The 25,751-nt window shown below is 41.9% G+C and overlaps 1 protein-coding gene across 1 annotated transcript in view; it reads left to right on the top strand.

Annotated features, from left to right (window-relative positions):
* cita (citron rho-interacting serine/threonine kinase a) overlaps positions 1–25,751 on the top strand; it is a gene marked incomplete at its 5' end in the record, with an annotated part of 35,818 nt that overhangs the window by 5,786 nt on the left and 4,281 nt on the right. Inside the window, 39 exons of the mRNA XM_083971599.1 lie at positions 107–260; positions 1,763–1,952; positions 6,084–6,189; positions 6,741–6,884; positions 7,074–7,193; positions 8,813–8,983; positions 9,078–9,131; positions 9,236–9,289; positions 9,542–9,682; positions 9,816–9,941; positions 10,512–10,607; positions 11,105–11,221; positions 11,913–12,022; positions 12,400–12,574; positions 13,877–14,074; positions 14,319–14,372; positions 15,016–15,213; positions 15,401–15,594; positions 15,731–15,866; positions 16,028–16,132; positions 16,422–16,562; positions 16,770–16,877; positions 16,997–17,189; positions 17,710–17,871; positions 18,806–18,829; positions 19,324–19,461; positions 19,966–20,146; positions 20,248–20,339; positions 20,508–20,612; positions 20,824–20,993; positions 21,358–21,402; positions 23,073–23,153; positions 23,263–23,398; positions 24,065–24,204; positions 24,371–24,463; positions 24,601–24,709; positions 24,881–25,009; positions 25,243–25,323; positions 25,425–25,503. Of these exons, the coding sequence (XP_083827725.1) occupies positions 107–260; positions 1,763–1,952; positions 6,084–6,189; positions 6,741–6,884; positions 7,074–7,193; positions 8,813–8,983; positions 9,078–9,131; positions 9,236–9,289; positions 9,542–9,682; positions 9,816–9,941; positions 10,512–10,607; positions 11,105–11,221; positions 11,913–12,022; positions 12,400–12,574; positions 13,877–14,074; positions 14,319–14,372; positions 15,016–15,213; positions 15,401–15,594; positions 15,731–15,866; positions 16,028–16,132; positions 16,422–16,562; positions 16,770–16,877; positions 16,997–17,189; positions 17,710–17,871; positions 18,806–18,829; positions 19,324–19,461; positions 19,966–20,146; positions 20,248–20,339; positions 20,508–20,612; positions 20,824–20,993; positions 21,358–21,402; positions 23,073–23,153; positions 23,263–23,398; positions 24,065–24,204; positions 24,371–24,463; positions 24,601–24,709; positions 24,881–25,009; positions 25,243–25,323; positions 25,425–25,503 (4,850 nt within the window). The remainder of the gene's footprint in view (positions 1–106; positions 261–1,762; positions 1,953–6,083; positions 6,190–6,740; positions 6,885–7,073; positions 7,194–8,812; positions 8,984–9,077; positions 9,132–9,235; positions 9,290–9,541; positions 9,683–9,815; positions 9,942–10,511; positions 10,608–11,104; positions 11,222–11,912; positions 12,023–12,399; positions 12,575–13,876; positions 14,075–14,318; positions 14,373–15,015; positions 15,214–15,400; positions 15,595–15,730; positions 15,867–16,027; positions 16,133–16,421; positions 16,563–16,769; positions 16,878–16,996; positions 17,190–17,709; positions 17,872–18,805; positions 18,830–19,323; positions 19,462–19,965; positions 20,147–20,247; positions 20,340–20,507; positions 20,613–20,823; positions 20,994–21,357; positions 21,403–23,072; positions 23,154–23,262; positions 23,399–24,064; positions 24,205–24,370; positions 24,464–24,600; positions 24,710–24,880; positions 25,010–25,242; positions 25,324–25,424; positions 25,504–25,751) is intronic.

Below are 25,751 nucleotides of genomic sequence, written 5' to 3'. Positions count from 1 at the left end.
TTAGTTTCCCAGCATACTCGGTGGAAAAATTTGCAGTCTGATTTACCTGAAGTTATACCTGATCCATCCATTTATTATGTAATAAATCCTTGTTGTTTGCCCGCAGCGTTTTCTAAAGTTTCCGGAGGAGCCGCAGGCCAGCAAGCAGTTTGTAGACCTGCTGCAGAGCTTGCTGTGTGGAGCCAAAGAGCGACTGGGTTACCAGGGACTCCACTGTCACGCTTTCTTCTCCAGTGTGGACTGGAACAACTTGAGACACGGTGAGGAGGAGAACCCGCTCCCTCGAGACTCTGTTCTGCTGTTTGTCCAGTAAAAACGCTCAATTTGGCTTGAAATGAGACAGTGTCGCTATAATCACGTTACTGGACAGATGATATATGACTGGTTGTCAAGAGCTAATGTTGTTTATAATACAAATAAGTGTAGCCTAGCCTGTGTGTGTGCTTGTGTGTGTGCTTTTGTGTGTGTTTGCACATAGACAACAAACAGCGATTGTGTTGCCAGTGGTTTTGGTCGGTAGTAAAATAATGAGATTCTGTGCGCCGTTGGCAGTAGGCCAGCGCTTTCCTGAGGAGGAGGAGGAGGAGGAGGAGGAGGAGGAGGAGGAGGAGAATGGGAGGGGAGGCAGAGACAAGAAGCAACACAGACGGAGTAAAAGAACTGCAACTCATCTGCTTCTCCACAGACGCAGCACAAAATCTTTTTTTTTTTTTACGCCAATAACACTAGACACGCGCTCTCCGGCGGAAACGCATGTGTGTGTCTGCCTGCGTGTTTGGTGGACGAACGTCATTGTTGTTGCCATCAGATGTGAGAGTGCGAACCGGAATGACAAAGAGTTTCGCATTTTCTATCACCTGAGCAGCCGTGGGAAAACACGCCCTTAACATTCTCATTAATGGACATTTTCAAGTGAATCATGGGGTCACATTAAAGAACCGCAGCGCTACAGTGGTTCTGTAATTCGCACGTGTCGCTGCAGGGCTGATGAGAGTTTTGTTTTGCTGTAAAGAAGATCTCAATTTCAGATGAATAAACCTTGTTTTTTTGTGAGTATGAAGCCATTATTAAACATGGCAATGCGACTAATTTCCTCTGAGCTGTTTTCCAGTCATAATATCAACAGAACAGTGTTGAATATTAATGAACCCCATTGTTTTTTTTTGAAAACCAAGGTTTATTTTGACTGGGAAGTGCAACCTCTTTTGCATGTGTTTGTTGGCAGTGTTTATAAATGTTTCAGAATTTTAATTGATTCATTAATTGATGTTCTTTGAGTATTTGAATATTAGATGCGTCATACAGGGGAGAATCGCACATATAAATGTTTATATTAGACACTACAGCTCAGGTTTATTGATAATTGGGCATAGATGGAGCTCTATGCTTCAGCTCTGGCTCCAGCTGATTAGCTTGCTCTGCTGCAGTGAGGGAGAGGGAGTGAGCATGTGTGTGTGTGAGAGAGGGAGAAGGAGAAGGAGGGAGGGGGGGTTACTGAGAGGCAGCATGTGCATCAACGCGCGACTTACCGCACTCTAGGCTCCCACCACCACCACCACTCTGCTCCGTTCCTCCTCCCCTTCTTTTCTCTCCCCTTTCTCCTTGTTGTATTTCTTTTTTTAAAATCTTTTACATTTTTTTTTTTTTTTTTTTTACTACCTTGTTCGTCGCTGCTTCCTCTTTTTCCCCCCTCCTCCTCCTCCTCCTCCTTGCCCTGTTTTACTCTCCCTCCTCTCTCCTCTCATCCTTTTTTCTCCTGCAGTTCTCCCGCCTTTCGTTCCTGCGTTGCACACTGAAGATGACACCTCTAATTTTGAGGAGCCGGAGCAGGCAGCCCCCTGGCCAGCCTCAGCAACCCAGCGAGGAGCTCTGCCAGCGGGCTTCCAGGGCCAGGATCTGCCCTTTCTAGGCTGGTTCTTCAGCAGAGCGTTGACAACATTGGCCAAAACTGAGTAAGTGCTACCTGTTTACAATACAATACAATGCATTGTTTGCCTTTTTTTTTTTTTTTCCTCAAAGACGACCCCCCCCCCTTTTTTTTTTTTTTACTGTAGTCCACGCAGAGCCCTCCTACATACACCTCTAACACACCTTTGTTGGTTAAAGACCCCGTGATACCCTTGGCTGGCCGTTCTGCCATTAGACTCTTCATTACCACCGCTACAAATTCTCAGGTAGCCTTGTTTCAGGTGACCTACTGTGGCGCCCGGGGCAGTTGGTGTTTTGTCCCTGTCATTAGTGTTGTGCCTGTTGGGGCTAAAATGGGTTTGGCCATATGCTGTGTCAGACAAGGAATGAGAGAGGGAAGGGATCCCCCCCCTCTCTCTCTTTCTCTCTTTCATTCGCTGGTGCTCCCTTCTCCTGGTTCTTGTTTTTGTGCTTTCATTGGGATCACACAAAGTGGATCTGATGCATATATAGATCAAATGAATGGACCGGAGGATGTAAGAGCTGGCGTTATCGTGCCATCGGCGCTGATTGGTATGCGGCTGAGTGTGTCAATGAGGTTTGCTGAGAGGTGGAACCCCACACACAGACGCACACACACACACACACACACACTCTAACAACCCTTGCTGCTGCTTATATTGTGCTTTCTCTGTTACTGTGCAGCATAATGGGCTGCTGAGTTTTATAGCATGGGGTTTGGGACTGTAATTATCCCTAATGGTGTTTGACTTCTTAACCTCTGATATTAATGCAAGAGAATAGGTTTGATTTCTGTAGCCTTGTCTGGTTAATGGTGCTGGAGAGACTGCGGATCATGACAGCAGCAGCAGCAGCAGCAGCAACAGAAAGGGAAGAAAAAGCGTGAGCAGATTAGACAGGGAAAAGGATGAGAGCTCAGATTGGGGAAGAGAATCTATTTCTATGGTTACAACCGTGATGTTTTTGTTTTTTCCTTTTTTCTTTTTTTTTTCCTCTCCCAGTCCCCACCCCCATCTTTACCCGTCTCATCTCTTCCTCTTATTTTCTCCCTCTTCTAATGTCTCTGTCCCTTGCTGTTACACCATCAGTCATCTGTTCATGGTTTTTATCTGAAGCCAGTCGTTTTCTTTGCAGCATTTTGATTAAGAGGAGCTCAGAGCTGATAGAATGTGTCAAATTTGTGTGTGGGTGCATGCATGCATATGCGTGTACACATTCTTCATTACCATGCCAAAAAGGAAAGAAAATGAACTGAGAGCCAAGCATAATGAAATGCTAATCATCTGTTTTGGGGGTTTCTGCTATTCTCTTTTTTCCCATTCTGTGTGACCTTGTCTGTCTAACTCCTCATTAGTAAAACTCAACAACAAAATACCCTTAACAGCTTTTCCTCACATTTACAAGAAGCCGACTGTGGCTTGGTGTCAGAAAATCATCTTTTGCTTGAATGCAGCTCTTAAACTTTAAAAAATCTGACTTTTTTTTAGGACTTTGGGGTACCATGGGGGGTTTTTGAAAAATGAATAAACACATTTTTCGACTCGTTATTGGGTAGCAGGACAAAGATGTTAGGTTTTAGCTCCGTCTAGTCAGTCTTTTAACACGCTAGTTGCGAGCAGAATATCTTAACTGCTGACCAGATTGCCATGAATGGGTACTGCCAGATGATCTGGATATTTATAGTCCCCAGAGGATGATTTCTAATGATATAGATGTCAAACTGACTTTTCATCTCGTGTCGTCATCCGGTCAGAGTTTTCCCTTGACATGGTGTCTAAGCAAATAATGGACTGATTTTCAAGAAGCCTGCTGTGGATATTTGTCCTCTTGGAAGATGATTTCATGTTTATATTGACCCCCCTTCTCTTCTCCTCTGTTGCCATCAATCAGACTCAAATTTAGTAAGCTAGAAAGAAAAAAAAGTTTAATGTCTAAATTTAACGGAAATTACTCACAATCCTTTGTTCTAATACCACCTGCAGTGCAACCTTTTAAGTATTATGTCTTGTTTGTGTGTATTTCAACTTGTTTCTAAATAATTGAATAGATCCAGTAGATGGATCACTTCAACATATCATTTCTACACATTAGGGACATATTTCAACCATCATGATGTTTGTTTACACTCTGTAAAGACGTTTCAATTCAGTTTGGCCAGAAAAACACATAATTAGACAGGAAACTGAAATGCAGGAATATATTCCAGAAATCTGTGAGTCTCAGTTGGGATAATAATAAAAAGGCCTGTAGGTTATTTTAGGACACCACAATCTCGAACAAGAACTTTGCATCTAATGATCTGATGCTCTGGTTATACCCATCTCTTTGAAACCAGCGCACCAGTCAACTCACAGTTCACATTTTATTCTATGTATTTCAGGAGGTTCATACTGTATGTGTTAAATGATTCTGTCAGTGTTGTTTTATTAATTTGCTTTGAGCTCAAAATGCAGTGACACTGCTCTGTTGATTTTTCACTCTTTAAAAATGACCTAGAGGATTCCCTACCTTGGCAAGTCTGCTTGTGTTCATCCTGACATCTTGTGTGTAGGATTAAGCGTGTTTGTTTGCATTTTCCTCAATGTGCTTGCTTGTGTTATTGCATGTGATCTTCTTTTTTTTTTGCGTACCTGATTAGTGCGACTAAGCTTTTAACTGGCATACTTTTCCTCAGTTCCTGCCTCTCTTCGATTCTCTTCAATAATGCAGTCTGCACTGGCTACTCATTTATTTTCTCTCCACAGTAGAGACATGACAACTTCCATATTCCTCAGATGGGAAAAGTGCCCTGGCATTTTCTCTGTTGTACAAATATTTAATCTCAATTCTGCCTACACAATGTTTTGACCGGTAAAATATTTCTCATGCTCCCTTCAAAACGCTGTTGACGTTTCCTCCAATTTACTGTTTAAAGCAGCCATGTCAAATAGTGGGTGTAGAAAGATGAAATGGTGAAAAATGTACAAGTCTGTGCAGAGAAACCCCAGCTGAGGACTTTTGGCCATATTTTCTTATATCTCCCTTAAACTGTTCAACTAGGCACTGGATAACTTTATGAATTTTGATGTTCAACATCAATTTTTAATTAGCAACGGTTTCAACTAGCTGTAACGCTTCTTTTTTTAATCTAGATCCCTGTGAAAAAGACTTGTTGGAGCTGTGTGTGTGTGTGTGTCTGCACACTCTCTCCCTTTCTCTCTTTTTTCCTTTCTACTGTATGTGTCTGTTTCAGGGGGTGTTTCTGCAGAGAGGCAAAGGGAGCAGTGCTTGCTTCCGTGATTATTTTTAACGCTGTGACTCAGTCTGAGTCAACTTTATCAAAGATCCTTCTGCAGTATTTGCTTGCTCATTCATACAGACCCATTCATTCATTCATTCATTCATTCATTCATTTAGAAGATTCCCATTCAGAGTTGGGTTGTCACTGATCAATAGAAAAGAAAATTGACTTTGTGCTCTAAATTATTCCCAAGGGGAGGGGGGCGGGGGACAAAATAGGACATCACCTTACATAAATGAGAAAAATTGGGTGCATTGGACTCGCTACAGAGCTCTGTGTGGATCAACCCCAAGCAAAAGCATAGCCTGAATTCTCCTGTCACATAATTTTGTCAGGCAAACAGGTCTACACGCCTGTCTTGTTCATTTAATCTGTTTTGTCCCGAATAAACCGTGATGAATAAAATATACTGAGTTCTCTCTCACTTCACAAATTCCCTGTTGAATTCCTTGTTGGCATGAATAGATCTTCTTCAGAGTCGATGCATATGTTGATGCTTTCAGTGTCTCTTGCTTGCTGTTACGTGATGTAACTTTATGCCATCACATGGCACCGGCTTCCATCCTCATTGTGGTTTAGCTTAGATTCTTAGATTTGAGAATTTGTCATACATATTTAATACACATGTGTGCTTTCTTATACAATAGAAACATATTCAGAGAAGGCCACACTCATGTTAGCTCAGCTTGGTGTGCTAATCAGAATATGTCGACCATCATGGATTGGAAGCAAGCTGGTTGTTGCAATGCACAGTTTTGTGCACCTCTTTTGATGTTTTCTGCGTTTAAGTAAGGTTGGACATTTTGTATTTGTGTATGGTCGGTTTAAACAACAATATTAAAGGACATCAAACTGTTTATGTTGTCACCTTCAGGTCAGTGTCTGCTGGCCTCAACTCTCCTGCGAAGGCCAACTCTATGGAAAAGAAGTTACACCTTAAAAGCAGAGAATTACAAGAAACTCAAGACAAATGTCACAAGGTGAAGATGTACTTACTTTTTTTTTAAATTAATGTTTCCTTTGTAGCACTTACAGTATGACAAACAACTCAGTCTTTTATTCAAATGTAAGAGCAGCCACATCAAGCCAGCCAGAGATGAGATGATTAGCGAACTGCCGACAGACTGGAAATTGCAGAATTGTTAATTTTGTATTTCCCATGTTGTAAAAATTGCTTTTCGCCCAAAAAAAGAAAGAAAAAAGATTCCATCACGGGTTTTATTACCAGACGTCTTGTGTTTACTCTGGTTGACTGGCTTAACACAGATCAGGCAAGCTTCTGGTGGCGCTGTAATACGCCAAGTTAATCTTGTTGTGTGTAAACATTATAACTACTCCTTGTAAAGCACTCTGGGTTGGGCAATAGGTCAAATATATTGGCTACGATCTGGGCAATAGGTCAAATATATTGGCTACGATCTGAACTTATGGTTGATTAGTCTCTTGTAGACCTACACAGCACTGGTGAACGGCTGGATGGAGTTACAATGAAACTGTTGACAATGACTGTGCTGTTTTTTCCTTTAATCAGATGGAGCAAGAGATCTCCAGGTTTCAGCGTAAAATGACTGACCTGGAGTCAGTACTCCACCAGAAGGATGTGGAGCTTAAGGCGTCCGAGACGCAGAGGAGCATCCTGGAACAGGACCTCGCCACCTACATCACCGAGTGTAGCGTGAGTCACAATCATAAGTGTGATTATATATAATTAAATATAATGATGCCCCCCACACACGTTTGTATTTTTTTACATATTCGTGTTGTTTCGTGTTGCTTCGTGTTGCTCTGCTCAACATTTGTCAGAAATTAGTCCTGATTTAAACCAGCAGCAGCCTTGAGTTGATGTGTTTGTGTGTATTTGTAGAGCCTGAAGCGAAGCTTGGAGGAGGCACGTGTGGAGGTCTCCAGAGAGGATGACAAGGCCTTGCAGCTGCTGCATGATATCCGTGAACAGAGCAACAAGTTGCAGGAAATTAAAGAGCAAGTATGTGAATCTTTTCATCAGACAATCATCTGTCGCCTCCTTCTCATCACGATAATGATGCGGTGCTTTCAGAGGTTTTTACAAACCCTCAAAGGTGTTTATACTCAAAAAAGAAAAGAAAGGAAAAACATTAATACATTTTTAACAATGTTATCTTCTTAATACTGCCATAATAGCTGATAATGGAGTAATTAAAGCAGTCACGAGATTAGACTCTGGCTGTAACACAGGCAGGTCTTCCCCACCGAGGGCTCCCTTGTCCTCGTAAAGGTCATCCCTGCAGATGGCATCCCTGCCAGGCACAAAAAGTGGAAGAGGCTTTGATCATTACTCAAGAGATTTGCCAACTCTCCTCTCAGGGGAATAACACAGTACTTACATTATTTAGATTTTATTATTCAATAGACATTTATGATTGAAATTACAAGTTTAAATTGAACTTCAAATTCAAGGTTATAACATACAAAACATCCCTTGCAATCAAGACCCAGCTCAGTTGCCCTTTGTAACTAATTACATTTCACAATTTACAAAGATCATGTAACATTTTTGTCTGTGCAAAGATTTTTTACAAACTTTAGCAGTTATTTTCCTTTCACTTTGTGCCCTATAGAGCAAAGTTGACAACTACAGCTTTTAAGTGGTAATCCTTGAGTTGTTATCTTTGATTTTGACACTTTAAGTGATAAATGGTCATTGCAGCACAGTGCACTGCAGTTTCTATAGATCACTGCACAATGAAACGGTGTCAGCACATCTGTGAAGTACATCTTTGTTTGTCTGCAATTGCTGGCCACAATAACAAGTCAGTTTGTTCAGGCGGTTCCAAACAAACTCTTACTGCTGTTGCTGTTGTACATAAAGATATGCTAATTGTTTTTCCCCACAGTAAAAACCTGAACAGAAATGTGCATTCGTTTAAGAAAGGCAACAAGCACAAGCTTATTGAAACTAGGCTTGTGTTGAATACAAAGCTGTGTTGAATATATTAACTCTATCACAACTTTGAGAGCTGCAGAGTTTTTCTCTATCCTTAAGATATCTTTTAAACCAGCTTAACTTTATTTAGCAGACAAGCCATAGAAAATATATGAATGAATGAATTTATTTATTTATTTTTGTGTCATGCCACCATTGTGGCCCATCCCATATGGGATTACAAGACACATTTACAGACCGATAAAAAAGAAAACTAGACAGTCCTTCCTGTTGGTATTACCTGCCACACAAGTGTGACACATAAATAAACAATGTAAGATTACTTTCAGTACTGATCCGTATATCGCTCTTCGTCTCATTGTCCAGGCCTTTTCAAGAAATAAAGAAAATGCAAATATTTTAAACCGAAAAAGATGTTTTAGCTTCTCAGCATCATCCAACCACACAAATTTGTTATTTGGATCCACCTTACTAAACAGTTTCTGTCTTATGAAGTCATAGAAAGGACAGTATAACACAAAATGCAAAATAGAAAATATATCTAAAAATGTGAACCACAATGGCCTTGACCACAGCCCAACCACTGTTAAGTCTTTGTTAACATATAAGTCCAGGCTTGACGTCATATGTTAATTAACTCCGCCAGTTTCCACACTGATGAGCCCTGTGTGTGCCTTCAGGAGTACCATGCCCAGCTGGAGGAGATGCAGGTGACCATCAGGCAGCTGGAGGAGGACCTGTCCGCCGCCCGCCGCCGCAGTGACCTCTATGAATCTGAACTCAGAGACTCCAGGCAAACGAGTGAGGATCTGAAAAGGAAAGCTGTGGAATACCAGCAGAGGATCCAGAAGGTTTGTTTGCACCTCGGATGCTTGTAGGTCATTTAATGCAAATGAAAATGGGGATTAAGTCTTGAGCCTGAAATGTGCTTTTTTTATTTCCTAGGCCAAAGAGCAAGGCAAAGCTGATGTGGAGGAGCTTCTTTCCAAACTTGAGAAGGTATAAGTTCTTCTGTTCTTCCTTTGTCAGATAGATTTTCATGGTTAAAGCTGTAGTGACACTTGAATTAAATGTCTGAGCTTCCTCTGCTTTTTTTTTTTAAGACTAATGCCGAACAGCAAGTGAAGATCCAAGAGCTCCAGGACAAACTGTGCAAGGTAAATTAACTGTCTGTTTTGTTCACATTAACGTTATTTGAACTTTTATAGTTACTGTAACCTCCTTTCTTTTTACAGCTTGAAAAGCAGATCAAACCGTATTCAGCCTGCTCTGCCTCTCTGTTTACTCTCTAGAGAACCTTCTTTTTCTTTTTTTTTTTCAATGTCTCATGGGATAGGAAGTACTGAAGCATATCAAGAGGTTTGTCTTGGGATCTACTAACAGCCCTTTGAACTCTTGACCTCCCCCAGGCAGTAAAAGCGAGCACAGAAGCCACTGAGCTGCTGCAGAATGTCCGACAGGCCAAGGAACGACTGGAACGGGACTTGGAGCGGCTGCGAGGCAAAACCGACTCTAGTGACACTTTAAAACGCCGCCTGAGAGAGACAGAGGTACCAGCCTAAGCCCCATAATAATAAAGCTAAATGATGCAGATGTTTGTTACACACTGTTTTTACCTCTGCCGCTGAGACATTTTCCGTGTGGTTACTTAGTCTTATATTGTTGTCTTTGTTGCGTAAGCAGGAGGGCAGGAAGACCCTGGAGAATCAGGTAAAAAGGCTGGAGATGGTTGAGCGGCGGGAGAATAAGCTGAAAGATGACATTCAGACCAAATCCCAGCAGATCCAGCAGATGGCTGAAAAGATCCTGGTGAGAGAGCTACAGATAAGGCTTGCTAATACTCTGCCCCACTCCACCCCTAATTTCACCCCCCTGCCCACCTCTCCCATTCATTCAGCCCCTCGCAGTTTATCCTCCTCGACTATCTCAGGCCACACATGTACACATCATACATGCACCTCTTCTAGAGAGCTGCTTGCTGAGCTCTTACTAGTCAACAAGTGTCAGCGCATATATAGATTTTTAATATACATGCAGTACATTTTTCCGGTGTCAGCATGAGCAGGAACCGCTACAGCCGATTTGTGGATTTCAAGATTTTCGATGCAAGTTTTTTTTTTCTTTTCATCTCTTTTGGTTTGGGAGTTGACTCACTAGAACAGCTTTCAGTCTGTTTTTCAGTAGATTGTGTGTGTGTTTCTGTAGCTGCAGGGATTTAGCCTGCTTTGTCCAGTCATCAGGGTGGTAGTTTGTGCTGTTTTTCCTTCTATTTATTATACAAATTATGTTGTACTGATTAACATAAGCTTAAGCCATTTTCACTTTGCTTTTTAATCAGTGTTTTATATGAGCATTTTATTCTGTTTTCTTATTTTCAAGGAACTGGAAGAGAACCTGCGAGATGCCCAGTCGACAGCCCAGAGGATGGAAACGCAGCTGGTTCAGAAGGAAAGGCTTTTCGAGGACAAGATCAAGGTGGGAGTGTCTCAATATTTTCCACATATACAATATATCCAACATTCAAGATGGTCAGGACAGGTTTCTATTTTCCTGTCCACTCCATTGAAATCAAATATTGTAAGCACATATTCTTCCAAACTGACCATGAAATTGACTCAGACATTTTCTTAAAAATCTCATACGTTTAACCTTCATGAAGGTTGGATTTATTACAGGACTGTTTCATTAGACTGTGTGTGTATATATTAAAGTGTAGAAATTGCTATTTGTCGCTGCCATTTTAAATCAGTGTTGTGGTGGATGTAAGTCAGAGCTGTCACATGTTTTACAATGAGGCTTGACACCACATTAATTACTGCTTTCACACTAGGTTGTTCATTTACAACCATGCCAGTATGTTTTTTTTTTTTTACAGGTTCAGTTCTTTGTTATATAGCACATTGTAGATTTAGATGTGAATATGTCAGGCCAACATTGTCTATTCTTCTACTCACTACTTCTGTCTGATCCAGGTTCTGGAGGCCCAGATGAAGGAAGACATCGCTGACAAGGAAAGCCTCGAGGCCAGAAGAGCCCAGCAAGAGGAGGAATCAAGGGAGAACTGCAAACTTATCAGTGAACAGAAAGCTGTAAGAAAACACTACAGGCATTTGTCATTGATTTAAACCAAATGAGGGATTTAAAATATTGCATATCATCAAATATCATAAATTGTGTTGCAGCATTAGAAACCAAATCAGCAGCAGTCTATACAGTTGTCTGATTTTAACTTAGGTTTTGTTTGTTTTTCTGCAGTTAAACTAAGCAAATGCATACTGTACTTAAGTGCATTACATAAGTTTCACTGGGTGAAAGTTGTTTGTGAACATATGATACTTTTATTCAAATTAGGTTTTTCTGACAGTTTGATGACTCGAATCCATCAGTGTTTTTCATTAGTTTCTTTAGGCAGTAATTTGTTGAAGTGGTTAAAATGTGCTGGAATGTACAGTTGGATTAAATTGAAGTATACATCATGTTGCACGATAAAGCCAGGGCTCAAGTCCTAATCTGGTTAATGTGGTAGAATTGAAGCAGTTAAGAAGCTTTTAGAGGCAGTCATCTGACATTGACAGTAGAAGACTTAGGCAACACCTTAATGGGCTCTAATAGGATTTTATTGGAGCACAAAATTCTGTTTCCTATATGAAAATTGTGCTGCAGAAATATGTGTGTCCTGGCAGGATTTGGCTATCAATCAAAGTGAAATATATCCCTGCATTTTGAGTCTGTTTGCTGTGATGTGATTTCCACTGTTATTGTGTCTCCGTCTTCCTGCAGACCATTAATGCCATGGATTCTAAGATGAAGAACCTGGAGCAACGCATTGCCGAGCTGTCAGAGGCTAACAAGCTGGCCGCTAACAGCAGCATCTACACCCAGAAGAATATGTGAGTTAACTAGACCTTCTGCCCACACTGTACTTTCATGAGTGCCCACACCCACACTGACTCTGTCTCCTCGAGCGTCGAATTGCTTCATTAGCATCTTTGTTCACCATTTCTAATCTAGCTCCCCTGAGGTTAATTGGTGTATAATTTCTCCGGTTAAATACAGAAAGTGCGTCTTTAACTCTCAAATGTACTTAACATACATGTGTTGTTATAACGTCGTCACCTCAATTTGCAAGTTTTTGTTGACTAAGATGAATTAGCTCAAGTACATCTTACCACTTGGTAGGGAACATAACTTTTTGTGCACATTTAGAGAGATTTGAAAGCTTCCAAACAGTCACTAAAATCGGCATCTCTGTGTGTATTTATATCAGGAAAGCCCAGGAAGAGATGATCTCAGAGTTACGGCAGCAGAAGTTTTATTTGGAGTCTCAGGCAGGAAAGCTGGAGGCGCAGAACGCCAAACTGGAGGAGCACCTGGAGAAGATGAGTCAGCAGGAGCAGACCAAGAGGACCCGGCTGCTGGAGCTGGAGAGCAGGCTACGGGAGGTGAGGCAACAGGAACTCAAGATAAAGTGCCTCACTTTAAGTCGCGCACAGTGGAGCCTCATTACTATCATCCACAAAAGGGATTAAAGCAGCTGATCAGCTACCGAGCTCAGATCCCTTTCAGATAAACGGCTAATTAAATACCGCAGGACTACAATGGCACCTCTACAAAACTGCCATTGTCTGCTGGTCTAGAGGAGTATAGGATTGATTTGATATCTGTGAAACAATGTGTCTGCATTGGCTGATAACAGGTCCGGAAATACATTTATAATATGAAAACAAAGTATGGCCAAAGGTGTTTATTTGAACTTTGTGCAGGTGTTTGACAGTCCCTTGTAAATTTGTTTTAATGCAAGTTAGAAGTTTAAAATGTGCAAAAGGTTTCTCCGCCACTCTGAGAAATGCATGCACTACAAAACCCATTAGCTGTATGTGCGTACAACACAAACCTATTATATAAAAAGACCTTTCAACATAATTGAGGACCACAATGCCCCCCTTTCCTCTTGTTTGAGAGCTTGACCCCCTGGGGTGCAGTCTCACACACCTTACTGGTGGACAGCCTGCTGACTGCTTGTCATAGCTCTGCCTCCACACACTCTTCCCCACTGGGATAAAATATATGGACTGGCATTTTAATTGCTGGCCTCTCTGCCCCTCACAGATAAACGCACACATACACACACGCACGCACACACACACAATCTGTGAAATTGGCCGTTCCATCTCAGTAACAGTAAGAGCGTTCTTTTCCCTCAAATGATTTTATTTTTAGGTCTCTAGTTACCAGAGATTTTTTTCTCCACCATGTTCTTTTATGCTTCTTTGTGCTGCCCAGTTTTTGCACTTAGAGTGTGAATCTGTATTTCTACATCTGCTAGTCGGAGCCCTGTCATACTTAATTAATCTGTGGCTCTTAATTTTTTGATGGCATTAAAAGGGTGAAATGAAACATCTTGAAATTGGATGTAACCTACTGAAAGCAAAGGGACTCTGTACAGAGAGTCGTATGAATAAATTCATATCTGCCTCTTTGGAAAATGTCTGCACTATAAACAGATGTGGGTTTCAGCCGGTCTGCACTGGTCGTCTGTTGTGACTCAAACAAGTTTCGAGTTACTCCAATTTCTGAGTTCCCCTTGTGTCCTATAATGTCTCCCATCTGGAAATCTGAGTGGGTTGAAATAATTCTGAAAATTACTGCAAATTAATTAATGCAAATACAATCTGTTCAGGTTTGATTTACATTTCCACCTACACACAATCATAATCATCACATTGGTCCTGTCCGCTCTGTAGATGGGCCTCGAACATGAAGAGGAGAAGCTGGAGATCAAGAGACAGGTGTCGGAGCTGACCCTCTCGCTGCAGGAGCGCGAGTCCCAGATTAGCAGCCTGCAGGCAGCACGTCTTGCCCTGGAGAGCCAGCTGCAGCAGGCGAAGACCGAGCTGGAGGAGACCACCGCTGAGGCAGAGGAGGAGATCACCGCCCTCAGGGTGAGACAAACAACTTCTAGCACATGTCTGCAATTAGTGTACATACAAATATGAACGTACTGTATGTGCACCTGTATTTCTATGAGTGACTCTATCAATGTTATGAAAGGAGGAGGAGGAGTGTTCACATTGCATTTTGATCTATTTTAAATGATGCTGTAAGCAGTAAGTCATCCTTCATTATTATATAGGGCAGTCAGACGTGGTTGTATTTCTGCTCTACATTTGCTCTTGTTTCTCACAGAATCACAGGGACGAAATTCAGCGCAAGTTTGATGCCTTGAGAGACAGCTGCTCAGTAAGTGCTGCCACAGCTTTTGTCTTTAGTTTCAGCAGCAGCAGCAGAACCATTTTCTTATGACCTTCGAATATATAGTTATTCATAAGTTCATTCTAATGTAGACTTAATCAATTTTTTGGGCGAGGAAACACTTCTTGGATGCATGGGGGAATTTTTCACCTTGGCTCATACTCTTTGCCCAGGTTCATTTTCGTCATTCAGATGATATTCACAGTTGTTTTCACACTCAGGAATTTTGTAAACAGACTAGATTAGACACATTTTTTCACACATTTACTATACAGTTTAGTAAAGGACAACATGAATAACACAGATGGACAACATTAATCCAATAGGTTCAACAAATCACCTCCTTCAGCATTAGGATTCTTATTCACTTAATGAATCAGCCTTTTCCTAAATCCTGCATGCCAAAGATATGTCTCCCACTCATGGGACCAGTGTAGTGGAAGTAACTATTAGTGCTCGCATTAATTAGAGTCATCGTGAAGTCATAAATTATGAGTAGCCCAGCTGTGCTGTTACTGAAATGATTCCATTACCCTGGCGTTTTGGACAGAAGCTTAAATGTCTTTTCACTTCCATGAACAAGGCCTGACCCCCCCTCCCCTCCCCTTCTTCTGCCTGTTTCTTGCCTCAGGTGATCACTGACCTGGAGGAGCAGCTTACACAGCTGAGTCAGGAGAACGCTGAGTTAAACCGTCAGAACTTCTACCTGTCCAAACAACTCGACGAAGCCTCGGATGAGAGGGAGGACCAGCTCCAGCTCAGCCAGGAAGTGGACCGACTGAGGAGGGAGGTGGCAGACCGCGAGATGCACCTCAACAACCAGAAACAGGTAATATGCGTGCACTGAAATGCTTGAGAGTATTTAAACTATGATAACAAGAAAAAGTGATGCATTATATTATGTTTTGTTTTGTTTTGTGCTGTAATGGGAAGAACACAGGACACAATAACCACAAGTTTCCCCAAAAAGTTTGAAGGACTTTTTTTTCAGTCTGGCCTTGTGTTTTTCTCGCCAGAACATCGAGACACTGAAGACAACATGCAGCATGTTGGAGGAGCAGGTGGTGGAGCTGGAGTCCTTAAATGATGAGCTGCTGGAGAAGGAGAGGCAGTGGGAGGCTTGGAGAGGGGCCCTGGAGGACGAAAAAAGCCAAGCCGAGAGACGCACCAGGGACCTGCAGAGACTGCTAGACAATGAGAAGCAGAATCGGTGAGATTCAAGCATGAATGCTTTTTGAATTTATTAACACTGTTATTGCACACGAGGATGGCAGCTCAATGTAATTCAATTTATTCATTAAAACGTGTTACCGCCGGTGTAAGATTTGTTATTGCGGCGTTCACAGGCTGCGTGCAGACCAGCGCAGCACTGAGTCTCGCCAGGCAGTGGAGCTGGCAGTCAAAGAGCACAAGGCCGAGATACTGGCCTTACAGCAGGCTCTCAAGGAGCAGAGGCTGAAGGCTGAAAGTCTCTCCGACACTGTGAGTTAACACTCGTTCCTACTTAAAGCTCATCTCTTGTCAACGGAGTAAAATGCCTCGCCACAGTCAACGAATATTTGTTTCACTTCTGAAACAGTAAACTAGCACCGTTAGTGGGTGTGTGGTGTAACGCTTCAACATGCACTCATATGTTCTCACAGCTCAATGATCTGGAGAAGAAGCACGCCATGCTGGAGATGAACGCCCGCAGCTTACAGCAGAAGCTGGAGACGGAGAGAGAACTGAAGCAGAGGCTCATGGAAGAGGTTGAAGATTAAATACGACCTACCTAACATCCCTGATATATTGAAATGAATTTGCATTTATGCCCCTCGTAACTCCCCAAAATGTGAAACCAGAGACTATTTGTAGCCTGCTATTGAAAGTAATGACTTTATTTAAAGGAACAGGCACGATTTAGGAAATCTGTTTAGGGCGCCTCTTTTTTTTAAGTTAACGATATTTGTTTATATTTATTTTTCATCCATATATTCATATTTGTGGCCACTTTGAAATGTGACTGATTTTAAATCAGATGTCTGGTGTCCCCAATAGCAAGGGAAGCTGCAGCAGCAGATGGACCTCCAGAAGAGCCACATTTTCCGTCTGACCCAGGGGCTGCAGGACGCCCTGGACCAGACTGACATGCTCAAGACTGAGAGGACGGATCTGGAGTACCAGCTGGAGAACATACAGGTGCTCAATTCAACACAGTGCAGTTTTAATACGAAATACATAACAGTGTTGTCGTGTCGAGGGAGAAAGGGAGAGTCCTAGTTGGATATTAGAACAGTAGAGCTGATGTCAGTAAGTAACAGTGTTTCTCTGTGGGGACCAAGATGATAAAGTAATCCTTAATCTTCAGAGGTATGGCGTTCTCTGAATCTGTTTTCTTTCCTGCAGGCTGTGTACTCCCATGAGAAGGTGAAGATGGAGGGGACCATCTCCCAGCAGACCAAACTCATTGACTTCCTCCAGGCGAAAATGGACCAACCCACCAAGAAAAAGAAGGTCTGGGAATATAATGTGAACTATAAGCCATATTATTATATTGCAATAATATAAACATAGTAATAATTTTAACTGCAAATCTTAATAAATAAATTAAACACTGCTCCTTCTCTGAACAGGGTATATTTGGGCGGCGGCGGGAGGATGTAGGTACCACAACCAACGGGGCGCTGGCTCCACAGGCCCAGCCTGCAGTTCCCCTGCAGTACGGTGACATGAAACTTGCTCTGGAGAAGGAGCGTTCGAGATGCTCCGAGCTGGAGGAGGCTCTGCAGAAGATGAGGATAGAGCTCCGGTCCCTCAGAGAGGAGGGTAGGGACCAGATATATAACACAGTCTCTCATGTCTCATATCTTAATGGCATCTCCTGGTAAAGCCAAGTCCTGGAGCAAGATGGTAAATCCTTGTCAGCTGGCTGTAGGGATATTACACTGTTGTCAAACTCTGGATCATCATTCAAGGTCGATGATATACAGCATTCATCTAACACATACTTTGTCTGTAAAAGTGAGTTTTTAATTGTTGTTTACCGTGAGTCAGAGGGGTGTTGCTGATTTAACTCTGGTAATCATATTTTTTCATTAAAACGCACACACCATAAATTGCACCTCCCATCTGAGAAGAAGAGAAATCCTATAATGTGTCCCCTCCTTATCTGTTCCCAGACATCTTTTAATAGAGTTACTATGGCAGGATCCTGCTCCATTACCTACACCTGCCTGGTCCTATGATATTCATTTAATAATCTAACTTGTTTTTTTGGTAATGGATCCAAATATTTCCATCTCAAAGACTGTCACTGATCTAATATTGGGTTGTTCTGATGAAACAGCGGCTCACTTCAAAGCCCAGGACCACGTGGCTCCGTCCACGCCGGCCCAGGCTCGCCACCAAATCCTCATGTCGGCCATAGTGAAATCCCCAGAACATCAGCCTAACCCCAGCAGCCTGCTCAACCCCTCCACCCGCTGTAAGGAGACCTCCACACCCGAAGGTTAGTCGTGCACACAGAGATACGAAGTGACAAAATAAACAAACATCTTAAAGCTCCCCTTCAGCTCACACGCCTCAAATTGAACCGTGGACGTCCTGTTGTGAAGCTGTGTAGTTGCCCACATGGGATCATTCACCCCCGACACTATCGGTTCCAACACAAAATGAGACTCCTGTGTTCACTTATTTTATTTATCAGGTGTGTTTCTGTTTCTGTGTGTGTGTGTGTGTGTTCTTTTCTATGGCCTGTCTCACCAAGCAGGATTACAAAGTTAAATCAAGCTGGATAACTGTTCAGCACATGTTAAACCAGTGACTGGGGCTCACAGTAAACCAGCTGTTTCAGGTTTTATTCACTGTGCGTTTATCCAGCGAACGTTGTAATCCTGCTTGGGCCTGTCTCACAAAGTAAGAATAGTGGATTAGCCAGGTATCATTGGTGGTTGTTTTTTTAAAAATTATTATTATCCAAGCTTTCCCTTATCTCAAAGCTGAACTATAATTTTTTTTTTTTGGGTGGTTGATCACCATGGAAACTGAAGCTTTATTAAGCGTATCAAGGCTTCATGGCAGGTTCAGTGACTCATCATTACTGTATGTGTAAACAGTCCATCGAAAAACCTCTGTGGGGAAAAATGCTGCAACAATTTGAAATGAATCCTCTGATGACAAAAAAAAACAATGAATTCATACGCAACTGAATCTCTAAACACCGTGGTGCGTGTGTGTCATCATGATATGATAAGATCAGAAACACATTGATGTGTTTTTTATTTTTTCTAGCAGCAGCAGCAGCACGTTTAGATAAACAGTTGCTCGTTAAGTTGAACTTGCTTTGTGATGCAGACCCCCTGACTGTCTGTGTTGCTTTACTTTCACATAGCTATTGTTAGACTGCTCTCTCCTTTCTGTCTCTTTCCTCTTGCTCCTCACAGAAAAGAGAAGGGTCACCTTTGAAAGTAAGTTAGCAGTCACCAGTGCGTCTCCTCGCATGCATGAGCTCATCAGCATGCATGATATACTATACTACACACATATGTCCATATCATACCTTACATACTGTGTCCTGTGTCCTTTTGTCTCGACTTGACTTGACTACAACGGTAGAGGTCAAGTTTGACGTCCTCTCTTCTCTTCAGCCTCATTCCTGGAGTCATGGTTTAGATGACAGCAGAGGTAGCTTTTCATCCAGGGGCATTTTAATGCATCCCATGCTCACTGGCATGTGTAAAATTATTATGATTGACTATTTTTAAAGTACTTAAACATTCATATGCCTAATACCTGCAGTAATACAAGTTCATTCATTATTTTTGCCACATGCTGTTTGGGGGGAAAAACAATTTAAATGATTTCTGAAGTGATTAAGTCTGTATCAAAATGCTATGGTACCACATTTCTCTCTCAGTAACTCCCGTCCCTGCCTGCTTCTTCCTCCCTCTTTGTACTGCAGAGTTTGGGCGTCGTGTGAAGGAGAGAATGCACCACAACATCCCTCATCGTTTCACTGTGGGGCTCAACATGAGGGCTGCCAAGTGTGCCGTTTGCTTGGACACCGTGCATTTTGGACGACAGGCTGCCACTTGCCTAGGTTGGTATGCTGCACTGTAGCTGGGAACAACAAATCAGATGATGTTTTAGAGGACAAATCTTTTTTCTTTTTCTTTTTTATTGGCCGGCTCAAAAAATATGGTTGGAAACCTTATTGTGTGGCTATCACAAACAGACCCTCTCACTTGATGAAATGAGTTTTGGCTATCATTAAAATTCCTTCTGTTTTGAAAATATGTAATTTTGATTCATTCCCAAACAGTGAAGAAGCAGTGTTAAAAGGACACATGGTAATGAGAAAAACACAGTAGCATTTCTCATCATTGTCAATTATTTTAATATAGCCGCAAAAAATGATGATGATAGCTATTTGTATATTTTTATGGTGACATCCTGCTTTTTATCTGCCAAGAGTCTTTGAAAAATCACACAACAACACTGCAGGATGAAATGCTACATTATTGGGAAGAATATTACAATTATTGTTTAATTAATCTAAAATTGCCTTTTATTCACCCCCTCGCTCTGTCTTGTCTTATTGTAGAGTGCCACACCCTGTGTCATCCTAAATGCTCACCATGTCTTCCGGCCACCTGTGGTCTGCCAGCTGAGTATGCCACTCACTTTTCAGAGGCTTTGTGCCGAGAAAAGGCAAACTCACCTGCGCTGCAGGTTAAAGAGGCCAGTGGACATGTTCGCTTGGAGGGATGGATGAAGCAACCCAGGTGACTAATTTAGTCCTTAACTGTCATACAGACTATATGCAGCATTTTATATATACACAGCATTGATGGTGTTTTGTATATCTTTGTGTTTGCTCATGTAGAAATGGGAAACGTGGCCAACAAGGCTGGGAGACGAAGTACGTGGTGCTGGATGGAACCAAAGTGTCCATCTATGACAGTGAGCCCCGAGAGGGTGAGCACTGGTTTTTATAAATGGCTTTATTTTCCCACTGACGCAACACAATTGGGGAAAATATGTTTTAGCCTTTGCTTCCAGACAGTTTGTCATCATTTAACCGTTTCCACAGAGATCAATACAGCAGAATTTGATCAAAACAGTCATGTGGTGTTTTTCTTCTAGACTGTGTCAAGGCTGAGGAGGAGTTTGAGCTCTGTATGCCTGACGGCGAGGTGACTGTTCATGGAGCTGTTGGAACCTCTGAGCTCATCAACACTGCCAAGTCAGGTACCAGATCAATACCACCTAATCTGCTTCACTCAGCTTATTGTAGGACGTTAAGTATCACCCTCTTGCCAAATTTTAAATTGGATCCACACATCACATCTTTACTTTTAATCCCAAAATACAACAACTTGTTGACCGTTCTGCCCAGATGTGAAATTAAGCTGTTGGCAAGATAACCACCCGATCCATCTTTCTATGTGTGTGTACGCAGACATCCCGTATGTGTTGAAGCTCGAGTCGCATCCACACACCACCTGCTGGCCGGGCCAGTCCGTCTATTTCATGGCTCCCAGCTTCCCTGACAAGCAGCGCTGGGTGGCCGTCCTGGAGTCGGTGGTGGCTGGAAGCCGTGGATCTAAAGACAAAGTAGATGCTGATGCTGTAAGTACTGTGCGTGTATATTTTATGTTTCTGCTAGTGCCAGGCCTGATTGGGTTAAAAATTTTAGTTTGTCTATCAACGCTGTAAGAAAGACATCCCAAATACACCTATTTCATTATGCACATGTCAAATGGTAATTTAATCCAAGGGTGGCTGTATTGTTCGGTAAAATATACTGAATGCCTCCATTAAACATCAGCCAGTGCCTTCACCTCTTATTCTCCCCCTCCCTCTTCTTTCTCTCTCTGCATGTTCTCAACATCCACGTCTTCTATTTGTGTGTCGTCATCATCGTCTTTTGTTGATGTGATTATACTGTGCGTGTGTATCTCCATTCAACTCGGTTGTGTGGATCATATTATAGGCAGGTGTCTCTAAAAGACAGAAGAACCTTTCCCCTCTGGTTCAGGTACAGTAAGTAGCTGCACGAATGCTTGGGCTTCAGTCGACCGACCGACTGAGCATGCAGTAGCTGTACACATCTACGCATTCAACACTGGTGCTGTTCAGTACAGGTCAGCACAGTCTCAGGCTCAGTGAATGAGTATAATAAATGGGAATAGCTGCCCCTTTGAAAAGCAGCCTCATTCACTCATTAAACTTATATTGCATGGATGTGAATAGACTCTGCTGTGCACCTTTTGGCCTTGTGTCATATGTACTGGTATGCATGCTTCTGCAAAAAGCCATGTGCTACTTTTGCCCCTGTCACTGAAACACACACACATACAGTATCTGATCTTAATGTCAGTCTGCAGTCTTCTATTTTTGGTATTTGTGTGTTTATTGCAGTTTCAGAAGCAGCTTATCTATCTTATATTCTTACTTTTGTAAATACTGTTTGATTTGTTCCCCTAAACTGCACATAAGTGTTTTTTTAAAGCCCCTGTCTCTTTAATGTTTATTTTACTGTTTAAATATGCAGTTGAAAGCTCAATATGCAGCTTTTTTCCCCCTAAGGCAGAATATACAGTACTATATGGCTAAAAATATGAGGACACCTGAACAAAGTGTGAGAACACCCAACCTTTCGTACCCAAATGTGCTTTAAAAATGCTGCTGTAATAGTCTCTACACTTTTTTTTTTTGGAAGGCTTTCCACAATTTGGAGCACATTAACAAGGTTGAACACTGGCGTTCGGCGACAAGGCTGAGCTTGTATTTGGTTTCCACTTCATCCCAAAGGTGTTGGATGGGATTTAGGTCAGGGCTGTACACACCATGCAGTCCTTTACACCACACTTCAAGAAACACTTCTTTATATGAGGCATTGTTGTGATGAAACAAGAATGGACCTTCTTTAAATTAGATTTATAGTCTCAAATTATGTAATCAAGCAATAAGACATTTATTAGTGGGAACTAAGTGACTTAGTACAAGCTGTGCCTGACCAAAAAATATTAGGATAACATCATGTCCACATACTTTTGGCCGTATAGTTGATGTATTGTTAGTCCTGTCCTCCTTTCACTGAATTCACAGCACCTGCCCTTAAAATGTCTATGTCCCTTCAACCTGAGATTAAGAGCCAAAGTCAAAACCAAACAACCACTACCAGTCTTAAACCAATTTTTAATTGAATTAAACTAATTTCCACTATTGTGCCTGTTACTGCTGTGATATACAGATGTAAACATACCAGATTGCTAAATGCTTGCTCAGTTACTAGTCTTATTGAGTTACTCTTTAAAACTAGGCAATATTCAGTCAATCATTTTTGGTCCTTTTACTTTTGCTTCAGTTTGTTTTTGTTAAACAAAGGTTTTGGCACAAATTGGTGTGGAACATTCTTTTTTATTATTTCAGCAAATACTTTATTACGCTGAAATATTTATTTTTTATATATTTTGGAATAAAATGTCTCTTTTATTTAGCCATTGCCAGCTTACATGTAAATTCTATTCTAATTTTGGATATTTATTTACTAATTTGGTTTTTGTGAAGGCTCCCTGGCTGCCATCCCTGCTGGGTTAGCTTGTTTTGCTCTAAAGAAACACATCTGCAGAAAACAAAATCTTCCTAACCTTCCTCCTTCCCCTGCTCCATTTCTGTCTCTCCCTCCGATTCTTGTCTTAACAGAAACTCCTGGGGAACTCTCTGCTGAAACTGGAGGGTGACGACCGTTTAGACATCAACTGCACTCTGCCTCTCACTGACCAGGTATGAGGACAAAAACAAAATAGACAGAAGGATGACTGACTCCCACATTATCCTGCTGCATGTTGTTCACATGTTAAACCTTTATGATCTGACTTCTTGTTTCCTTCAGATCGTGTTGGTCGGCTCTGAGGAGGGTCTCTATGCTCTAAACGTCATAAAGAACTCCTTAACACACATCCCCGGGCTGGCGTCCGTCTTCCAGATCCAGATCCTGAAGGACCTCGATAAACTGCTCATGATCACTGGTCAGTACATCCCAGTTAGATGAAACCCAGTACACTCAATTTCTCAGGTTTTATACACTGCCCCTCCAAAGAAAAAGTCACCACTTGGATTTAACTAAGCTAATAGGTAAGAGCCTCCCATTGGATCATTACTGCATGGATGATTATGTTTCAGCTGGCAACAACTTTAACGCTAACTGATGCAGTCAGTAGCTTCTCGTTTCTTAAACAACCAACACATCCTGTGGTCGTGAAAAAGATGTTAATCTGTTTCAGAAGGGTCAAATTATTGGCATCAAGCAAATAAAGCATCTAAGAAGATCGCTGAGACTAAAATTGGTTTAAGAACTGTCCAACACATTATTAAAAACTGGAAGGATAATGGAGAACCATCATCTTCAAGGAAGAAATGTGGTCCAATGTGACCACAGAGTCCAGACCTTAACCCCATTGAGAATCTTTGAAAAATGAATGCAACTCTGGATGGAAATAAATGTTGTGACATTGCAGAAGCTTATTGAAACGATACCACAGCGAATGCATTCTGTAATCAAATCTAAAGCCGGCGGCCCAACAAAATATTAGAGTGCCAGACTTTTTTTTTGGGACGGGCGGTGTATATGAGCTATATTAATGTAAGATTGTACCTTTTTTTTTCTTACTTATTCATTTATTCACATTCTCCAGGAGAGGATCGGGCACTGTGTCTGGTGGAGATCAAGAAGGTGAAACAGTCTTTGTCCCAGTCCCATCTCCCGGCTCAGCCCGACCTCAACCCCTTCATCTTTGAGACGGTGAAGGGATGCCACCTCTTCTCCTCTGGAAAGGTAAGTCTGGTTGTTGCTGCTGCTGCTGCTTACACAGAATGAAATCATTCATGCTAGGCTGTTGTTTAGTCAGAGGTAACGATCGGAGTAATAGCATAGCGGTGTGCCGTCTAATTGCAGACGTTTACTGCTGTCCTCTGATTGCAGAATTGTTCTTTCTTCGCAGATTGATAATGGGACTTGTATCTGCGCTGCTATGCCCACTAAGATTACAATTCTGCGACTCAATGAAAGCCTCAACAAGTTCTGCATCAGAAAGGTGAGTGGGCTTTTAAAGAAGCACAGATAATAAGTGTGAAGTGATGACGGTATGATGTTGGACGCTCTGTTTTTCTTTCAAGGCTGTAATGAGTTTGAAAAAAAGTGTCCGTGTTGAACTTCACCTTGTGTTTACAGGAGATTGAGACGTCTGAGCCCTGCAGCTGTATCCACTTCACCGGCTACAGCATCATTATCGGCACCAACAAGTTCTATGAGATTGAAATGAAGCAGTATGTGCTGGAAGGTAGCTGAAAATTTCTGCACTGATATTGCACTTTAAAAATAAAACTTTGTGTCAACCAGATGGTGTTCTGAGCAAATCTTTCACAAGTGCGTCTCTTTGGCTGTGAAGTTTGAACATTCACGCCTGAACGAACTGACGGCTGCTGATTCTCTTTCTGTTCTCTTTCTGCAGAGTTCCTCGATAAGAATGACGTAACGCTGGCTTCGGCTGTCTTCGCCGCATCCTCCCACAGTTTCCCCATTTCCATCATCCAGGTCACCACCGCTCCGCAGAAGGATGAATACCTGCTCTGTTTCCATGGTTAGACATTTATCTTCTGTCTGTGTGGGCACATGTGTGTGCAGTCGAGCATGTCAAAACATGTTCCAGTGAAGGAGCTGAAGTTTAACCTTTTGTGCAAGAAAAGTTGTCACCACCAGGAAAAGGATTCTTGTGGATGTGTGACGTTTGCCTAGTTTTGACAATAGATTTGTTTTTCTCATTTATGTTTAGGCAATTTCTTTAAAATGATATCTGAAATATTTCTCTTGCAGAGTTTGGCGTGTTCGTGGATGCATACGGCCGCCGGAGCAGAACTGATGATATCAAATGGAGCCGTCTGCCTCTCTCATTTGGTTAGTGCAGATCAGAGCCTATTTTCAAATGTCCACTTAGTTTCCAATGAATTAATGGTTAATGTTTTCTCAAAAATAATGTGGATTGTTTGGTCTTTCAGCCTACAGAGAACCGTACTTGTTTGTGACCTACTTCAACTCTCTGGATGTCATTGAGATTCAGGGACACGCTGCTCTGGGGTGAGGTTACCTTCTGTTTCTATGTCAGTATTGGTGCCTCATTTGGGGTTTACACGAGTAAACATAATCATCATTTTGTGGATCTTTGTAAAAAATCCTGTTGTTAAAGGGGATAGTTCAACATTCTGGCAAATTGGCCCATTGCCATAATCCCTATAGTTTTAGCAGTAGGTTCATCACCTTTAATTGTCGGTGTAAGCTATTTTTAGAACAGTGGAGCAGAGGTCAGAGCTATGCTACGGAGGCTA

This window comes from Trachurus trachurus, assembly GCF_905171665.1.
Source record: "Trachurus trachurus genome assembly, chromosome: 5".
Lineage (NCBI taxonomy): Eukaryota > Metazoa > Chordata > Actinopteri > Carangiformes > Carangidae > Trachurus > Trachurus trachurus.
Note: the sequence above shows the minus strand (reverse complement) of the source record. Positions and strands in the feature narration are given on the sequence as shown.